The sequence below is a fragment of the Rhinolophus ferrumequinum genome, chromosome 6, assembly GCF_004115265.2.
Source record: "Rhinolophus ferrumequinum isolate MPI-CBG mRhiFer1 chromosome 6, mRhiFer1_v1.p, whole genome shotgun sequence".
Lineage (NCBI taxonomy): Eukaryota > Metazoa > Chordata > Mammalia > Chiroptera > Rhinolophidae > Rhinolophus > Rhinolophus ferrumequinum.
Genome location: NC_046289.1, coordinates 45,296,997 through 45,317,124, shown reverse-complemented (window position 1 = coordinate 45,317,124; position 20,128 = coordinate 45,296,997). Strand labels below are relative to the sequence as shown.

At 38.9% G+C, this 20,128-nt stretch overlaps 1 protein-coding gene across 5 annotated transcripts in view; it reads right to left on the bottom strand.

Moving 5' to 3' along the window:
• DPP8 (dipeptidyl peptidase 8) overlaps positions 1-12,514 on the bottom strand; it is a 52,486-nt gene extending 39,972 nt beyond the window's left edge. For 3 of the 5 annotated variants that reach the window (XR_004423198.1, XM_033107982.1, XM_033107985.1), the window contains exons 1-4: positions 12,317-12,514; positions 10,449-10,585; positions 7,694-7,963; positions 3,878-3,990 (exon numbers count right to left, since the gene is read on the bottom strand). Coding sequence is in view for 4 of the 5 variants with exons in the window: in XM_033107982.1 (XP_032963873.1) it covers positions 3,878-3,990; positions 7,694-7,963; positions 10,449-10,485 (420 nt within the window). In the remaining variant the exon portion in view is untranslated. Of the gene's footprint in view, positions 1-3,877; positions 3,991-7,693; positions 7,964-10,448; positions 10,586-11,997; positions 12,153-12,211 lie in introns of those variants that run through there. The other 2 variants (XM_033107983.1, XM_033107984.1) reach the window with 2 other exon arrangements.
• Positions 12,515-20,128: the final 7,614 nt, after the last annotated feature.

Below are 20,128 nucleotides of genomic sequence, written 5' to 3'. Positions count from 1 at the left end.
AATTTAATCAAGTGCTCGACTTGTATACAGAACACTATAAAACAGTGTTGAAAACATTTAAAAAGATATGAATAAGTGGAAAGACAGCCCGCGTCTATGGATTGGAAGACTTAAGATGATAAAGATGGCAATACACTCCAGATTGATCTAGAGATCCAATACAACTGCCTTTTTTGCAGATATGGATAAGATGATCTTAATAATATTCCTATGAAATTTCAAAACCACCTTGAAAAAAAAGAACTATGTTGGAGGACTCTCATTTTCTAATTTCAAAAGTTAGTACAAAGCTACATTAATCAAGACAGCACGGTACTGGCATATGGATAGACATGTAGGCCACTGAATAGAATTGAGAGTCCAGAAATAAATCGATATATTTATGGTCAATTGACTTTCAACAAGGGTGCTAAGGCCACTCTATGGGTAAAAAATAGCCTTTCAAAATGGTGCTAGGATAACTGGATTCCATAAGGAAAAGAATTAATTTGGACCCCTATCTCACACTATATACAAAGTTAACTCAAAATGGATCAAAGACTTAACTGTAAGAGCTAAAACTATGAACTCTTATATAAGAAAACAGATGAAAATCTGCATGATCTTGGCTTAAGCAACAGTTTCTTAGCTATGAAACCAAAAGCATAAGCAATCAAAGAAAGTAGATCGACTGGACTTCATCAAAATTTAAAACTTTGTGCATCAAAGGACATGTATTAGTTTCTTAGTGCTGCTATAATAAATGACCACAAACTTGGTGGCTGAAAACAACAGAAATTTATTCTCTCATAGTTCTGGAGGACAGAAGCCCAAAATTAAGGTGTCGGCAGGGCCAGGCTTCCTCCAAAGGCTCTACGGAAAAATACTTCCCTGCCTCTTCCAGCTTCTGGTGGCTCCAGGGGTTCCTTGGCTTGTGGCAACTGAACTCTAACCTGGCCTCCGCCCTCTGTTGTTTGTCTTAAAGCTCCCTCTTCTTTCTCTTATAAAAATACCAATTATTGGGGCCGGCCTGGTGGCTCAGGCGGTTGGAGCTCCGTGCTCCTAACTCCGAAGGCGGCCGGTTGGATTCCCACATGGGCCAGTGGGCTCTCAACCACAAAGTTGCCAGTTCAACTACTCGAGTCCTGTAAGGGATGGTGGGCTCTGCCCCCTGCAACTAAGATTGAACACGGCACCTTGAGCTGAGCTGCCTCCCAGATGGCTCATTTGGTTGGAGGGTGCGGGCTCTCAACCACAAGGTTGCCAGTTCGATTCCTCAAGTCCTGCAAGAGATGGTGGGCAGCGCCCCCTGCAACTAAAATTGAACATGGCACCTTGAGCTGAGCTGCCGCTGAGCTCCCGGATGGCTCAGTTGGTTGGAGCGCAACCTCTCAACCACAAGGTTGCTGGTTCAACTCCCACAAGGGATGGTGGGCTGTGCCCCCTGCAACTAGCAATGGCAACTGGACCTGGAGCTGAGTTGCGCCCTCCACAACTAAGACTGAAAGGACAACAACTTGAAGCTGAACGGCACCCTCCACAACTGGGATTGAAAGGACAACAACTTGACTTGGAAAAAAAGTCCTGGAAGTACACACTGTTCCCCAGTAAAGTCCTGTTCTCCTTCCCCAATAAAATCTAAAAAAAAAACAACAAAAAAACAAAAGTGTGATATACATAACACAAAATGTACCATTAAAAAAAAAAAAGATTGCATAAAAAAAATACACCAATTATTGTATTTAGGGCCTACCCTAAATCCAGGATTATCTTATCTTGAGATCCTTAATTACATCTGCAAAGACCCTATTTCTAAATAAGGTCACATTCAGACACCTTTAGGACTTGGACATATCCTTTTGGTGGTGTGTATTGAAACAGGACACTATTAAGAAACTACAAAAAACCCCCAGACATCCCAATTAAGAAATGGGCAAAGGACTTGAACAGGTATTTCTCCAAAGAAGATTTACAAATGGCCAATAAACACATGAAAATATGCTTACTATCACTATTAGGGAAATGGAAATCAAAACCACAATGAGCTACCACCTCACACTCAATAGGATGGCTACAAAAAGCTAGAAAATAGTGTTGGCGAGGATGTGAAGCAATTGGAACTCTTGTGCACTGCTAATGGGAATGTAAAATGGTGCAGTTGCTATGGAAAAACAGTATGGTGTTTTCTCAAATAAGATCCAGCAATTCCACTTCTGGGGTATATACCTACAAGAACTGAAAGCAAGGGGATCAAAATACATGGTGATGGAAAGAGAACTGATTCTGGGTGGTGAACACAGAATGGGATTTATAGATGATGTAATACAGAATTGTACACCTGAAATCTATGTAACTTTACTAACAATTGTCACCCCAATAAACTTTAATTAAAAAAAAAATTTGAAAGCAGTGACATGAAAAGATATTTGTATACATATGTTCATAGCAGCATTATTTACAACAGCCAAAAGGTGGAAGCCACCCAGAAGTCTATTAATGGATAAGTGAATAAACAAAATGTGGTATATATGTACAACCAAATATTATTCGACCTTTAAAAGAATATTCTGACACATGCTACAACATGGATGCACCTTAAGGACATTATGCTAAGTGAAGTAAGACAATCACAAAGGATAAATACTATATGATTCCATTTATAAGAGGTACCTGGAGTAGTCGTATTCATAAGGACAGAAAGCATAATGGTGGTTGCCAGGGGCTCAGTGGAGGGGTAATGAGAAGTTAATGTTTAATTGGTATAGTTAGTTTTACAAGATGAATTCTGTGGATGGAAGGTGGTGATGGTTGCACAACACTGTTAATGTATTTAATGCATGGTTAAGTTGGTAAATTTTATATTGTGTGTATTTCAGTACAATGCTTTGTGATTGTTTTTTTTTTTTAAACTTTAAGTATATGACACAATGTCACATTTGGGATCTGCTTCAACATAATCTGAGGAGTCAAGGGTAGGGATTGTGAGGGGGACTGGCAGAACTACAGTGAAATACTAATGGCCAAGATTTGATAATTGTTGAAACTAGTTCACATGTAATTCTACTTTTGTATGTATGATTTGAATATTCCATAATGAAAGTTAGAAACAAAAAGCTTGACTCACTAATTTGCCAATTGTTCCATGAGAAAACTACTATTTTAGTTCAACTCACTGTTCTTAGAAAAAGGAATTGTTTTTCTGTTTTAAAGAAAAGTCACAAACCTATATGAAAACAACACCCATGATAATAGTTGCAGTCAAAATGATTAGTTGTCATGGAAGTTACCTTTTTTTAATTCCTAAGAGAAATATCACATTTTAGTTAAGGAAATATTCAATGCAAAAATAATAAATGAGAACCAGAAGAGCAAACAATCACACCCAAACTAACCTCTTGTTCTTGGGATGTTCTCAACCACTTTACATTTTGTCTAAATATAAAATATTGAAGTAAAGAAAAAAAACCTAACCTTTGCTTTTCTATAAATTGAATTATACTATTTAGAAACAAAAACTGAACTTAGTACCTTTATTTAACCTTTACATTAATGTTATTACTAAGTATCAGAACAACAAATTCAATTAAGATTTAAATAGAAAGCTTTCTGGAAATATGTTCTTTCATGTAAACAATTCCCCCTCACGAATGTGAAAATTACGTAACTAGCAAGTTTATAGAAGGGAAAGGCAGTTCAAAATATCTGAATTGTAAATCCCTTAGTTTCAGAGATTAAGAATTAAATGGAATTTAAGGATCATAAATGCAAAAACATGTTTTAATTCCTTTTGATTCATATCTACCTCAAATATAAAACCCCAGTTGAATTTCTACTTCTAAATAAATGCCGTATCTGAAAACGTACACCAAACCATAGGAATAACAATGTCTAATCCTACCTGAAAAAGATCCAAAAGAGGCTTCCAAGAGAGCATTAAGACTGCTGCTTTGTTGATGGTTTTGGGAATTTCAGAATAAAACAGTGTATTTTCTCTGTTCTCACCAGACATAGCTGTAAGAGAAACAATCATTTTTCACCATTTTAAAAAATAGTGATCTACTACAATCGTAGTAATATATAATGCCTTCTAGATATTGTGAAATTTTGTACTCTATGGGACCCATAATGAATGTTAACAAGGAGATGCACATGCCATATGCCATAGGATTTTCCTCAATAAAACCTGGGCTTCACAGAAAAATGTTCAGGGTTTCATTTTGATATTCAGATCTTAGTCACTCTCAAAACAAACATAAAATTGTTAGTATCTTACAAATTGGCAACACACTCATGAGATTCCAAATGAGTGTGCTTTGTGACTTCAGATAATTAACAATTTTTTTTTCTGAATCATTACTTATTTAGAAATATACATAGGTCTAATGAAATTTTAGTTTTTCTTCATTATAAGAATCCTATAACTGTAATCACTAATAAGTTTCAAAGGAAAGTGTACTCCTATTAAAACAATGCAGAATCTGACTGGCCAAAAATCTTTGTCCTTTATTGGGGAAGAGTGAAGGAAAGAGATCTATACTCAGTAGAAGCCAGGTCTATTCTGTGAAACGATGCAATAACTGAATGGGAAGATCACAGCAGTGTAGAATGAGCTATATATAAAAGAGAACTAATAGAAACACAATATGGTTTTGAAGATGAGAACCAAAGAAAACTCAAAGAAAAACAAAGCCCTTCTACCCTAAAAGGTGCTAGAAAGATATCACTTCCAAAAAAGCTAGGAGAGAGTTAAGAAAGGAAAAAATAAATCACACAGTTAGAATAAGAAACTCTCTGGTGGAACAGATACTCAGCCTAGTGTTTCTGATAATGGCAGAGAAGGTAGTTTATGGAAGGGCATCATGGTAACTTCCATGCTAACCCTCTCAAAGGCTGGAGATGAGCCCTCAAATAGCCACATTTTCCTTTATTCCTTTCTTTTCCTAAACTTTTCTTATACCTTTCTTATTGTGATGACATACTAGCATTAATTGATGTTCAAAGTATAATTAAATTTTTTAAAGTAATGGATTTATATAGAAAAAAATTAAAATTCAGATGAATATAAGACTGGTACAAATGAAAAGGCATACAACTTTCTAGAAATCAGCTCAACATTTTAAAGATCGTCAATTTTCCTAACTTTATAAATATAAATCTTAAACAGTATAAACAGGATTGGGAAGAAGGCACTATACAAACAAATTTTAAGTTCTCACAGAAAAACAAGCAAACAAAAATAGTCAAGAAAAGAATGAAAAAGAGTGATGAAGGATGACTATTGCTGTCAAATGGTAAAACATCTAGAGTTATGATAATAATAGTGACAGTAGCATCATAGTATTGGCACTTGATTTGACAGATCAATGGAATAAAACAGAACATCTAAAATATATAAAGATTTTTAAAACTATAATCTTGGAGTTGGGAAAGTCTTTCTAGATGTGATGTAAAATTACAGAAAACTAAAAGTTGAACTAATATGCCTCCCCCCAAAAATACACAAATATCTATATGGCAAAAGTCACTAAAGGCAAAGACAAACTAAACCTCAGGGGAAAATACCACAATGGGTTAATCCCCTCATTATACAAAAAAAGCCTTAAGTCAATAAGCAAAACACCAACAACCCAGTAAAAAAGACAATGAATGGGTCACAGAAAAGGAAATACAAATGTCTTTTAAATATGTGAAGAGATGCTCACCCTCATTCATAAGAGAAATACAAATTAATACTACAATGAGATATGGGGATGTAATGTACAGCATGGTGACTATACTTAATAATACCATATTGCATATTGGAAAGTTGCTAGGAGAGTCGATCTTAAAAATTCTCATCACAAGAAAAAAATTTTTGTTAACCTACATAAGGAGACAAAGGTTAACTAGGCTTATGTGGTGATCATTTTGTAATGTATACAAATATTGAATCATTATGTGGTACACCTGAAACTAGTATGTCATATATCAATTATACTTCAAGTAAAAAAATAATAATAATTAAAAAAAACTACAATGAGAGACTGCTGATACTTCAAGTAAAAAAATAATAATAATTAAAAAAAACTACAATGAGAGACTGCTGTTCACTAGTCAGATTGGGAGAGAGAAAAAAATTTTGATTACTCAACTATTGGGACAAGTGTGGAGAAATACAGAGGGTGCCAAAAAAATGTATACACATTTTAAGAGATGAAAACTGTATTAAAATTGTAATATGCAACATATACTGACAACAAAAGATGAATACAAGTCACAATTACAAGAGGTGCTCAAAGTAGTTATCATCAGCTTCCAGACACTTCTGATTACGGCAAACTGCTACTTGAGCAACGTTGACCAAAGTGTCCATTTGTATCACTGTGCATGCCACTTGAATTTCTTCACACAGTACCATGCGTCTCAAACTCATCATGAATGCTGCCAATTGTTAGGCGTGTTGGAGGTTCTGTTGCATACTCACACTTCCACTGTCGTTGTACTTCCACAATGTTCTTGAATTTCAAATACCATTTAAAAATGGTCTTGCACTCATTGAATGACAACTGTGCTTCCGCCCTTTTCTTTGATTGTCCTGCCTGTCCGATGGTAACGCTAACATTCATTTGATTAATGCCATCTTTTGAGCAAACATCATACAACATACACACATTGCTATCATAATTCAATTCAACTTCGAAAAGTAATACGTAGGTAACATCTCTTAAAACGTGTATACCTTTTTTTGGCACCCCCAGTAGATATTCAGATACAATGCTGATAGGAATATAAACTCTATAACCTCACTGGAGGAGCAATTTGGCAATATCGATCAAAATTCAGAATACATGTACCTTTTGTCCCAGTAATTTCTCTCTTTGGAATTAGTCCTACAAATAAATTCAGACACGTACACAATGATCTAATACAGTGGTACCTGTTATCTCATCTTTTCTAATAGCAAAATAGTAAAATCTAAATGTCCATTATGAGAGGTCTAAGTAAAATATGGCACAATTATATAATGAAATATTCTGGAATTGTTAAAAAAGAATGAATCTATAATTACTGACTCCTGCAGGAAATATCTCCTTAAAAAATAAAAAATAATTATATAAGTATAGTGTAAATATATATATGTTTATATAATTGGGAGTATCATATAAATATAATCATATAATACTTATTATACATATGTTAACAAGTATTATATAATTATACTTAATAATTGGGAGGAAGCCAATGTTTAAAACTTTAATAAACAAAAAAGTAAATCAGTGGTTTAATATATTTAATTTAAAGACCTTAAATCTGGAGTGAATGGATTCAGGAAAAAGAGACCAAAAGCAACCTTGGTTTAAAAAAAATGAAAGCAGTAGCTGTTGAGATGGGAACAAACCAATGGTTGGTTTGTGTTCCTCATGTGACCACTCCTCAGGAAAGGCATTTTGAACTAGCTTTAGGAAGAAGTAATTTCTGGCATCTTTAACTTTGACTTTGAAACTAAGATCACGATCAATTCATGAGTTGTTATCTATTAGTAAAATCAAGTTAATGGGACAAACCAAAATTAAAAGACCACCAAAACTGAAGTTTTTCAAAGTAGTTTTTCCCCCTTTAATGGAACCATCAGACTCATTTATTTATTCACCAAAATATGAGTGCCAATTGTATCTAGCCTCTTAGTCTGAATCAAGAAAGCATTTCTTCTCCGAAACCGTGACTTCATACTCACCAAGGTAATAGATTCTGTCCGAATGAGGCCCATCTGGATCATTCCTCTTTACAAACATAAAATCATGTGGTGCCTTAGCCATCATGTAGCCATGATATTTTCTGGTATCAGCAAGCAGCTTTTTAAGCTGACTCCAGGAGTATCGCTCAACATAAAACGGCTCCAATTTAGGCCGATCCTGTGATTCAATATTCTCCTCACACTCTGCAGTTTCAAAGATCTCAACACCCAGCTGTTCTGTTTCCATCGCTGCTGCCATGTTGCATTTTCCTAGGAAAAAAAAGCACATGAAGTTGTTCACAGGCCTGCCTTCTCTTATATTAATCAGAATGACAGTCTGATAGTGACCTTCACCCCCCAAGAAGGCAAGAAAAAAAAATTTCAGCACAGCTGCAACGAAATCTAGTAAGAAAAGTATAGCTCCCCCTTCTCTGTGTTCAGTTTGAAAATGAGATTTTTTGAAAAATAATTGAGGTCACATCTATTTCACAGTGACTATAAATCCCTTTGGGAACTTTTATAAAAGGTTCTCCTTAGGTATCTCTTGCCAAAATTCCTTTTTTCTTTCCCACACTGGAAGGAAACAGGCCATATGCCAGTTGGCTGCTATGCTCCATCCAAGAACATGTCAATTGTGAAGCTAAATGTGCCAAGGGAGTTAAGTGCTTTTGCACTTAAAAAAGGTGACACATTTAATAAATGTGGATTTCTTCATCTAACAGAAATAATCATGAGCAATTAGAACAGTAATAAAATTGTTGCAAATAATGTACTTGTAATAATCTTCCTAGAACACTTATCCAAGATAATATAAATACTGTTTCCTTTCCATTGGAACAGCAAGCAAGAAGACTTAACTGGCTAGTAAATTTTTCTGTCTTCTGCTCTTGCCTAGACACCACTATTTTAAGATCACTTTTGGTAACTCTACACTATAAGGAATTTATGTGACTATTATTACAGATTATACAAGTTTTACTCTATGATTAAGCGAGGAGAAAAATATTATTATCTTCAAGTGGTTTTAGTTGAAGTATTTGATGCAGAAAACATCTGACATTTGTTCTATAAATATTTTGATAAAAGTCTGATCCCAATTTACCAGTTCAACCCCCAAACAGTGTTAATATTTCATCTATTAATGTTTCATTTTACAAATCCAGAAGAGGCTGTATTTTTTCTTTAGCTATTGCAATAGTTAAATGTAACAGGAGCAAAGTCTCAGAGAAGTGTTACTATAAGCCACTGTGTGATATTCTGACATGCATTATTTATGACATTGCAAGAAAGAAGAAACATAAACAGAAATTCTGGGGCAGTCTGCTCTTTTTGAACTAATAAATGTCAAAAACTTGTGGACCTGCAAGATTGCATTTATGCAACCAATTTCACATAACTATTAACTACTTCTAGAACAACAATCAATACATGGCTGTATATTTAATATAATGTCTTTTTTAAAGCTCAATATGACAGCTTAACAAAAGTCCACGGTAAGAACTACCAACCACAGAGAAAAAGTAATTAGCAGGTGTGGGCTGTAAATTAGTCCATCAGGCATGCATTATGACATGTAAACTGAACCAAATTGTGTGGTCAGGATAGTGTCTTTTTTCATGCTACGTGAACTATACTAACATTTTCAATGTAACAGCAAAAGCGGCCAGAAAAGCCATTCCAGTTTTATCAAGTATATAACTTGTAATGTTATTACATCTTTATATTGTGTACAACTTGTAATATTATTACAACTGGGCATTTATCACCAATGATTAAAATCCAAACAGCTCAACAGGGAAAAAAGTCATTCAGGGAGCACCCGGATGTCTCAGTTGGTTAGAGTGCAAGCTCTCAACAACAAGGTTGCCGGTTCAATTCCCACATGGGATGGTGGGCTGAGCCCCCTGCAACTAAAGATTGAAAACAGCGACTGGACTTGGAGTTGAGCTGCGCCCTCCACAACTAGACTGAAGGACAACGACTTGGAGCTGATGGGCCCTGGAGAAACACAGTCCCCCAATATTCCCCAATAAAACTTATATAAAAAAAGTCATTTAGCTCAACTGGTATTCAGTGCACTACTACGTGTCAGTACATGAGAGTGGTGGTTGTTTGGCCACCTAAAATCTAGTGGAGGCCTACTTTATATCAAATAGTCAGTGGATCTAGTTTTATTTCTAATGGAGTGAGAGACAAGTCAGAGAAGCAGCTACACAAATGGACTCCTTTTTCTCAACTTCTGTATTCAGTTTGGATCTCCAAGAACAGGGCTAGGGAATAGGACAGGAAGCTAAGCAGACTTCTGTATTCTTACTGCCCAGCTTCTTGAGTTAGCATTAACTTGCTTGACATCTCTTATGTAAGTTGCATTAGCTTGCACTTAAGCAAATTTATCTGGCATTCCTAAATTTTACTACGCCCCTGGACTATTTCTCTGTCTTTCTACACACACACCTAAACACACAAATTTTAGTTCAGATGACACTACTATTTCTCTGTTTATGGTAAATGGATATCCTGCATTTCCTAGGATAACTTGATATCTAATTTTAGTAATTTACACAAATATGTAACTAAGTGATTTAATGTCCAGACTTCCAAAACCTTACAAATACATCCTCAAAACATGCGACCCAAGTTTTCTAATTTCAAAAATTAGAAAATAGGGTTAGCATATTTTCTAATTTTCTCAGCACGGTGCATATATTTCACTGCCCCACCTAACTCTCACTTAAGGCCCTTCCCTGATGCCTACCTGATTGTATTTTCATCTGCTCAGATCTCTTCCACATTCAAAGAGATCTTTTTCAAGTGATTCAACTTCAAGCATAGATCCTTCTGCTCATCCTGCTCTCTTCTCACAGGAGTCTTTCCTTTTCTCACCATCCAATCCTGCTCACCAGGGATAATAAAATAAGATACAAGGTTGTTGATCATTATTAAAATGAATCATATATAGCCAAAAGATTAAATTTAGAAAGTCACAGTACCTAAAACTGGTACAGAAATAGTCTTTTTGGTTAACATGTAATGCTTATTTTGTATCTGCATTTTAGATTAAAATTATAAAATTATATTGTTTCAGAAATGTATAGCCCGATTTATTCAAAAATATATCCTAATAGTGTAAATCCTGACATCCAGGTGTACATTAAAAGGAAAATTACGGAAAACCTTTAAAAAAGTATAAAAGGCATATAGATGTGGGGTTATTCACTGGTTATTGCAAATCCTCAAAAAGGACAGATGATCAACAAAATTTCTATGTGCATGGTACTGTTCCTCTTTTACGTAACACATTTGCATTATTTTACATAAGACATATTGAGCTGGTTGGAAACAAAATAGACTCAGTAGAATAACCTATAATAATAGATCACGCCATTTTTGTGTAAAGAGGACCAACTTGCATTTAACACCTTAAAATTTTCACCAGAATGTACTATGCATTTTAAATGCATTCCACTTATGCTTTTTTCCTTTCCATGTACATTCCGAAAATAACTAAGGTAACTTTTCTGGAAAAGGAAGCGTTAAGGTTGTTGAAATTCTGGCTTTACTTAAAAAAAAAAAAAAAATTCTTTTTTTAAAAGGAGGATCTGTGATTACACCTGTTACTTTGCCATCAGTTTTAATTTTGGGCTCTCCTAGCCCAAGCAGGTGATGAGAGATGTGGCGAGAAAAGCTGAACGGCAAAGAGACGAAAAATGGTGAAATTAGGCTAGTGCCGCAACAAATGTACAAAGGTATCAAGACACCTTCCCGTGCATTACGCCCTTCACTCAGAGAAGAGCATGGTGGATTAGAAAATAGCTTCAGTCAGGACTCTTAAATTTGGACTCACTGAAATGTATCTTAACTTTTAATTCAAGGGCCAAATAAAGTCATCCACTTATACTCCCCAAGCCTCACTGAAGCCTAACTATTTCACTCTGCAGGGTCCACAGCTAGCTGAGAAGTTCATTACCCGAGAGCGGGCCAAGATCTTGAAAGCTACCAAGTGCAGAGGAAAGATGTAGCAAGCAGAGAATGTCGAGAAGGGAGTTGGGGGGGGCGGGGCGACAAGTCATAGAAGTCTTAGGAGAAAAGTGTGTGAGGAAAGATTTTAAAAACGAAAACATCTACCATGTCCCGGGTGGGTGAAACAGAATGAGAGGGGACCAGTGGGGAAGGAGGGAATCGACTTGAAGCGAATCGGGAAAAGAACACCAGTTGGGAAACCAGAAAATCTCAGTCCAAATCTGATCTGCCACAGTCGGGCTTTAGGCAAATCCCTTCGCCTCTGCGGGCTTCCATTTCCTCACCGGTAAGCCCGGACAATACCCGGCTCCCAACCCCAGCGCGGCTCAATTAAGATAACGGACGTGGAAGTCCGGAGGCCAGCGCTCAGGGGGCTCCTAGTGAACGTTGGTTGACTCGGAATTTCAAGCCTCAGCTTCCTCTTCCGGAAAGTGGGGCCCGACCACCGGCTCTGGCTCGCGAGGAGCGGCGCACCAGGGAAACCCCAAAGCGGCTGACCGTGAGAACGCCAGGGGCGGCCCCTCCGTGTGGCGGACGGGGCCTGGGTGGACTGGGGTTCAGGCCTCGCGGGCGAAGAGGAAGGAGAGGGGGCGGATACTGCACCTTCCCCGCCCCGGCCCCGCCCGGACCGTCCCGGCGCGTGCTACGGTGCGGGCCTGCGCCGCTTCATGCCGCGCCGCCTCCACTCCCGACCCGGCTGCAGCGACTTCCTCGGTGACGGCGCCGGTGGCAACCCAGGTGGCGAACACGGCACTTAAAAAGCTGCAGCGGCAGCGGCGGCGGCGGCGGCGGCGGCGGCGGCGGCGGCTCCGGAACTTCCGGTTGCTGGCGGCCTATCCTCCGACCGGAGAAGACGCAGCGGGGCCAAGAAGGGCGCCGCTCCCTGCTGGGTGGGGTCCGTTACGACAGTGCCCTCTAGTGGTCGGAGGAGCGAACCAGGCGCGGGAAGGAGATTGGGCGGGAGTGTGGGACACAGATAAAATTCAGAAAGGGGCAAGCGACTTGCTGGACGTTAAAGGACGAATTGTATGTAGCGTGTCTCTACTCATCCATTTCTTTCATTCAACAAATATATATTGAGTGCCTGCTCTGTGCCTGGCTGAGTTGTAGGCGCTGAAATTGAAGCAAGGAGCAACCAGGCAAAAAATCCCTGCTCCTTCAAGGAGACGATGTAGCGAGGGAAGGGACTAGGGTGCTTGAGATCCTCTGAGTGTCTCATTGTTATAGTGAAAAAAACCTGAACTTCGAGTCAGAAAGCTTGGCTCTAGTAACTAGTGATCTTCAGCAGATCTCTCAGTCTCTTTGAGCCATGGTTTATCACACGTCACTTAGTTGCAATTAAGGAAAACCATGTGTGTCATTCTAACACATGAAGATGGAGAAACTGGGGCCCAGGGCAGAGAAGTGAGTGCCTTGCTATAATCAGAACCAGAGGCAGGACTCTTGACTCTCCATTTCTTTCCTAGTATACACCATTACATTGGCTCAGAGAAAAAGGGAGCCTGGGGAGATGACTGGGGAAGTGGTGGGTGTAAAACAAAACCGTGGAGAAGCTGGGCCTCCCCTATTTCTATTATTACAAGGAACCATGTGTCAGAGGTGTATGTCATTAGGATTTATCATAATAGCACTAATAAAAGATTCGTTTGGGTGCTCTGTTCCACTCCTCAGTATGTAATTATTCACTCTGAGGTTAAAAAAGTCTTCCCTCAGGCTTTTTTAAGTTGAGCTCCCCTAAAAGAAAGGTACAGTCATTTTCACTGGGACTCCTCTATGAATTTTCTGCACATGACTTGAAAGCAGATTTTAAGGCTTTGAATATAACTGTATTTACTAACAAAATATAACGGAATATCTTGCACTTCATTTCATTGATCCAACAAGTGTTTATTGAATCTCTATGTACCTGTCACTGTTCTAGGCACTGAGGCTACAATAGTGACCAAAGTAGACAAAACCCCTGTGTTTGTGCAGTTTACATTCTAATAAGGGGGGACAGACCGCCCCCAAAACAAAAAAATATATAATTTTATGGATTTTACAAAACAAACTCCAAGGACGTAAAGGAGTTGCTTTAAAAGTCACATGGCTAACTTTGGATTGAACTAGATTTGAATTCAGATTTCTTGGTTTTCGGTCTCATTTTCTTTCTCTAGGGCAGGCTTAAAAAGCCTCAAAGCCTGGGTGGGCCTGTTGGTTCAGTTGGTTAGAGAACAGCGCCGCAGTGCTCATAACACCCAGGTTGCCAGTTTGATTCCCACATGGGCCAGTGAGCTGCGCCCTCCACAACTAGATTGAAAAAAAAAAATGACTTGACTTGGAGCTGATGGCTCCTGAAAAAATGATGGTTCCTGGAAAAACAGTGAAAAACACATTGTTCCCCCATGTTTCCTAATAAAAAAAAATAAAAAAGCCTCAAACCCTGAGAAAGCTGTAGGGGAACATCTCCACTATGGACCCTGGCAACCTTTCATGTATCCACATAGGCCTCATAGGAAAAGGCTTGACCCAAGCATATCTGAGTCTTAGCAGAATGCCTTGTGATCTTTCCAGAACAGGAGAGGATGGGAGGCTTATGAGGACCTCAATCAATCAGCAACATGCACTAATATCTTCCTGGATTTAGAGCGTGACCCAGAACATGAGCCAGATCACCCAGATCAAAGGAGGAGAAAACTCGGGGGATCCCTGGCTTCCCAGAGGGCATGGCCAAAGCCTCGGTGGACAGTAGTACCTGCACCACCTCCACCCAACAACAAACTTTTAATTTGAATTTAGTGTAAACACAACTTTCAGACATCATTAAAGAAAAATCCACCAATAATTCCATATCCTACCATAACTTCTTTGTTTTGTAGACATATTTTATATATGTAGCAGGAGCAACATTTTCAAGCCATAAACATATGTATACATACATTTAATTTCTTTAGTTTTTCTATCATTCAACTCACCTGTGTTTATTTGACCCATTTCACTTCATAGTAAAAAGTGTAATCTTGATTAATTCCAGGCAAACGCAGTCATTCAATTCAGGATACTGGTGGAGGCGATGATGGCCAGTGCCTGGTCTATACCAGGATCTGCTAAGATGTCCTTTATCCCAGCTGTACTGGTTAGAATAGAGTCCTCCCAAAATGAGTGTCCACCCAGAACCTCTAATGAGAATTTGTGTGGAAATAAAGTCTTTGCAGATATAATTAGTTAAGATGAGATCCTATTAGAGTGCATCCCAAATCCAATGACTGGTGTCCTTTTAAGAAGGCCATGTGAAGACATAGGCACACAGACACACTCACAGAGAAGGCCATGTGACAATAGAGACAGAGATTGGAGTGATGTTGGTACAAGTCAAAAGACACCAAGGATTGCCAGCAACCACCAGATCTAGGAAGAGGCAAGGAAGGATTCTTCCTTAGAGTCTTTAGATCATAACCCTACCAACACTTTGATTTGGGACTTCTAGCCTCCAGAACTGTGAGAGAATAAATGTCTATTGTTTTAAGTACCACCTGGTTTGTGGTACTTGGTTATAGCAGCCCTAGAAAAAGAATATGCCAGCTAATCCTCAGGTGTGACCTTTCTCCCCAAGATGTACCTAATTAAATATGTTATCCATCAGTCTCCAGTTGTCAGTCTACACTCTGTTCCTCTTTGCCCCAACTGCTAGCCCTTCTCAGATGCTCTCCTGAACCTACACTCACACCCAGGAAGTCTCAGGCTCTCGCTTGCCAGCCTCAACTTCCATCTCCACTCACTGCTGTTACACTAAGACACTGCTTCTCTAGGGCCTTACACTAATGCCTGGGCATGAACATGGGTCTTTTCTTTTCCTAGCGCCCCAAACTGTCATGGGGGTGGGGGATCTACTATGCCCCTCAGCTTTGGGGAAGCCCTTAAGGGAAGGTGAGGGCAAGACTCGGGCTCCTTTTCATGCTCCCTTTTGACTTTCTCCTCCCTCCCCTACTTGGATAATTATTTAGTTTGCATATTATTCAAATATTTCCTGCCTTGCATGTGCAGCTGGGCTTAAAAGAGGAATGTGATGTCTCTGTTTGCTGGTCGCACCATTACAACTCCCAGAAAGCAATGGTTGTCTCATGCTAGCTCCCTAAATTGGGAAGGATCAAGGGTTATAAAGGAGGAAAACAAAAACACAAGTTACTTCCCATTATCTTACCACTATAAAAGTTGTAATCAGAATTTTTGTATTTTTTTATCATAAACATTTTTAATATTGCTAGTTTCTAATTCACCATGTTGCACAACTGTATAGTTTCTCCATTGAGTAGTTATACTACAATTCATTTGGTCATTCTCCTTGTGTAATTTCCAATGTCTCATCATGTAACACCACAAATATCTTCATATGTATATCTTCCTTCCTTGAAATTATTTTAGAATAAAATCCCAAATGGGAAATTAATAGGCCAATCAGCATACACATCTCTGTTTTCCTTGCTATGTATTGCAAAATTGCTTTCCAAAATGATTCCACGAATTCATCTTGTCCTTAGCTAAATTCAGCATAAGTGTGCCAATTTCACTAACTTTTTTTAGCACTGGGCATTAGCATGAATAAATATATTTTAAGCATCTACTTTCTGAAATACATTGTGTTGTTAGATGCTACAGGAGGCAGTTTGTGTTCTAGGGAGATCTATAATCTAGCTGAGAAAACATCATAAGCATACATCTAACACTCTAAAGTTGACTACAAGATATGGTGGGCTAGTTTGTTTTTCCACTTCCCCAATTTTTTCCCTTTTTGGGGGCATAGTCCAAATCAAGCTGAAATAATAAAAAAGGGCCTTTTCCCCTGATTTTTTTTTCATATTTAAGTTTTTGAGTAGGTAATACTATCAAATGACTCAAACATTTTAAAGTATAAAAGTGTATGTAGAAAAATGTTCACCCATCCTGGTTCTCCAGTCACCCAGTTTGCTTCTCCACAAGACACTGGTGTTATTGGTTTCTGGCACGTATACTTTCCAGTAATATTTTATGATATATAAACATATATACATACAGAGAGATATATTATTATTCCTCCCACTATGCCAGCATACTTACAAGTGTCTGTACCTGGCAACTACGTGGGCAGCCCAGAGAGCCAGGAATTACCAGGTAGGTCAAACTGAATGGGGTGAAAGGCCACCCTCCATCCCCAAGGAAGTTTGAGCCTGAAGGGAGGACATCTGCACATGCTTCTGAACTGTAGCCTGACGGGTTGTGGATGACTGACTACAATGCCCACCCCACTGGCGTCGTTAGGGGGTGACAGGGCCCTGACGTGGAGCACACAATTCTGTAGTCGATGCTCAGGCTGAGCCAGTCAGTCTCCCTTTGTGCTGTCTAAATAGCGAAACCTGATTTTGGTTAAGGGTATCTGGCTGCGTGATCCTGGGTGAGGTCAAAAAGAGCCAAATTATCTAGCTCATTTTCTAAAACTTTTCGCGGGAATAGAAGATTCTGTAAAAAGGTGAGCACAAAGAGGTGTATGATCACTTGCCAAAGACAGGGAAGCAACCCGAAGCACCGAGCATGTGCTTCCTTCATAGCAAGTGCACAGCAAATGCTTCTGGTGGGCGAGAAGGGAGAGATGGCCCTGGGACCCAGGGGCTGGGAAGGCAGCATTTAGGAGGGAGGACACAAAGACAGAGTTTAATTTACATTTATATTTGTCTAGTATTGTCATAAAATGCTCATCCTACTTACTTCAGCTAGGCAGTTCCTCTGGGCTCTGCTTTTTTTTTTTTTTAATCTCTTCTGCCACCTTTTAGTTTTATAGTTTACCTGGATACTACTCTTTCCGATCTCCATTTCAATTTTTTCCTGACTGGATTTCCCCTGGAGAGAGGTGTCCACAATAGTTGGGCTCTTCGCAGGAAAGTTTAGAAGTAGCGGTAAAAACATTGGAGGGGATTGAAACTAGCTCTCTCGTTTGATAGACATGGAAACTCAGGCCCAGATAAGTTATTCAGTAGGTTAATGGTAGTTGAACCATGCTGGATAGGCTCCCTTCCACTGGAACTTTCTTACAGAGCGTCTGAGGCAAAATATTAAGATTCAATCTCCTTGCTTATTAATAGCTTTCACCTTGGATAGAGGTCAGTTGCTAAGCCTCAGGTTCAATATGCTGGATTAAAATTATTTTATTTTTTATAACATACCCGCCAGAATGGGTAAAATTAAAAAGAATGAAAATGCCAAGGCTATAGAGCAAACAGAAATTTCAAACGTTGCTTCTGAGCGTGTAAAGTGATCAAAAACACTTTGTAAAACTGCTTAGAAATATCTACTAAATTTCAACATACACCTACCCTATGACATAGCAAATCTGCTCCTAGATATTTACCCAAGAGAATTAAGCACATATATCCATCAAAAAACAGGTACATAAATGTTCACTGCAGCTTTATGTATAATCGCTAAAAACTGGCAACAATGCAAATGTCCATCATCAGGAGAATGGATAAATAATTTGTGGTATATTCATACAATGAAATACTACACCGCAAAAACAAAACCCAAAAAATAATGAACTACTGACTCACACAGAAACATAGGTAAATCTCAAATACATTATGTTGAATGAAAGAAACCAGACACAAAAGTGTACGTACTGTAGATTTCATTCATATGAAATTCAAAGACAAAAACTACTCTACGGTGATAGGAGTCAGGATAGTAATTATTCAAGGGAAGCATGGGAGGCAAAGGTATACTGACATGAGAGAACCTCTGGGAAGCTGGAAATGTTCCAGATCTTGATCTGGGTGGTAATTCATTACACAGGTAAACGTATATAAAAATTCAGCTTCAGCTGAACATTTAAAGTCTGCCCATTTCCTATGTGTAAATTATGCTTCAATTTGTAAAAAGTACCCTATATTTCACCTGTAATGTTGTAAAGGCAATGGAATAAAAATACTTTTATCATTTCAAAAAATATTAATATTTTATTTTTAAAATTTAAGGTTACCAAGGTTATAGTTTTCGTTATTTCATGCCTGGCAGATGGTGTCACCACCAACTGGTATCCCTACTACCAATTCCTCCTCACTGATAGGTCATCCCGCAGAGCACATATTTGATGGGCTAATTTCCAGTTTAACAAACTTCCTTGGCTCCCATGTGTCTGTGGGACACAGTACAAACACTTCACTGAAGCAAACAAAGACTTTCCTAATCTACTCCCTATTTGCCTTTCTAGATTCAGGGCAACCTGTCTCCTACCAGCCCTTAACCCCCTGCAGGCAGAACCTTCCACATTTCTTCACCTTTGGACTCCTGCCCTGTGCTTCCACTGCCCTCCCTCGGCTGTTTCCTCTATCAAATTCCTCCTCACATTTCACTGTCCAGCTCTCAAGGATTTGCTCTCAAATGTCCACCCATGGTTCCTACAACCCTCAGTTCGTACCTTCCTGCCTCTTTGTGAACTCAGCACATTCCCCATATTAAAACCCTCTGTACTTTATACGACCCATTCCCTGAGCTAAATGTTTCCTGAGAGCTGGCATCTATTCTCTTTCATCTCTGTATCCCTGTGCTCAGCACTTTGGGAAATAAATGAGTGCTAACAGAACTGAAGTATAAGTTCCATTTTTGTCCCAGACTTCTGGATTTCATAGTAATGTTGCTTTCTCACCATGGCAGACTGGGGGATGAAAGTGGATACAGATGGGATAGTTTAAATTAGACACAAATTAGAGTTTTCTCTAGTTTGGGTTTCCTATTTTAAGAGAGACAAGTCTATTGCTCTATCCACTAGGATAGCCACCGATATGTGGATATTTAAGTTAATTAGAAGTATATAAAATTAAAAATTCAGTTTCTCAGTCTCACTAGCCACATTTCAAGTAGTCAAAAGCTTCCTGGCTACCGTATTGGATAGCTCAGAATGGAACTATTTTCATCATTGCATAAAGTTCTATGGGACAGCACTGTAAATCTCCGGCCTTGACACTTAACTCTGACCTCTGAAAACACTGTTCCACACTCTTCCCGCACTGCTTTCCTCATAACCATCATCAGCCTTATTGTGTCTGTAATTACTTGCGTCTTTGAATAGACTGAGGGTTCCAGGTCGTCAGAGACTGTCTTACTGCTGTGGCACCAGTGTTTAGTTTTGACGCCCAGGCACATACGTAGTAGGCGCTTAGTAAATGTTGAATTAGTGAGTGATAGAATGGGAGGGACTTTCCACATACAATAGTCCCAAGCCCTTTCCCCACGCTGATTAGTTCCTTATTCAGCGTTTCTTATTTTTAAGCTTATTTGTAAACATCGCCCTAAAGAAAAAGAAGCGCGGGGCACCTGCTGATCGACTCCGGAGGCTGCGGCATCCAGTCCTGGCGTCACTCGCTGTCGGACCCGCCCCTTCCCGCCCTCTCCCGACTCACGCTAAATCTT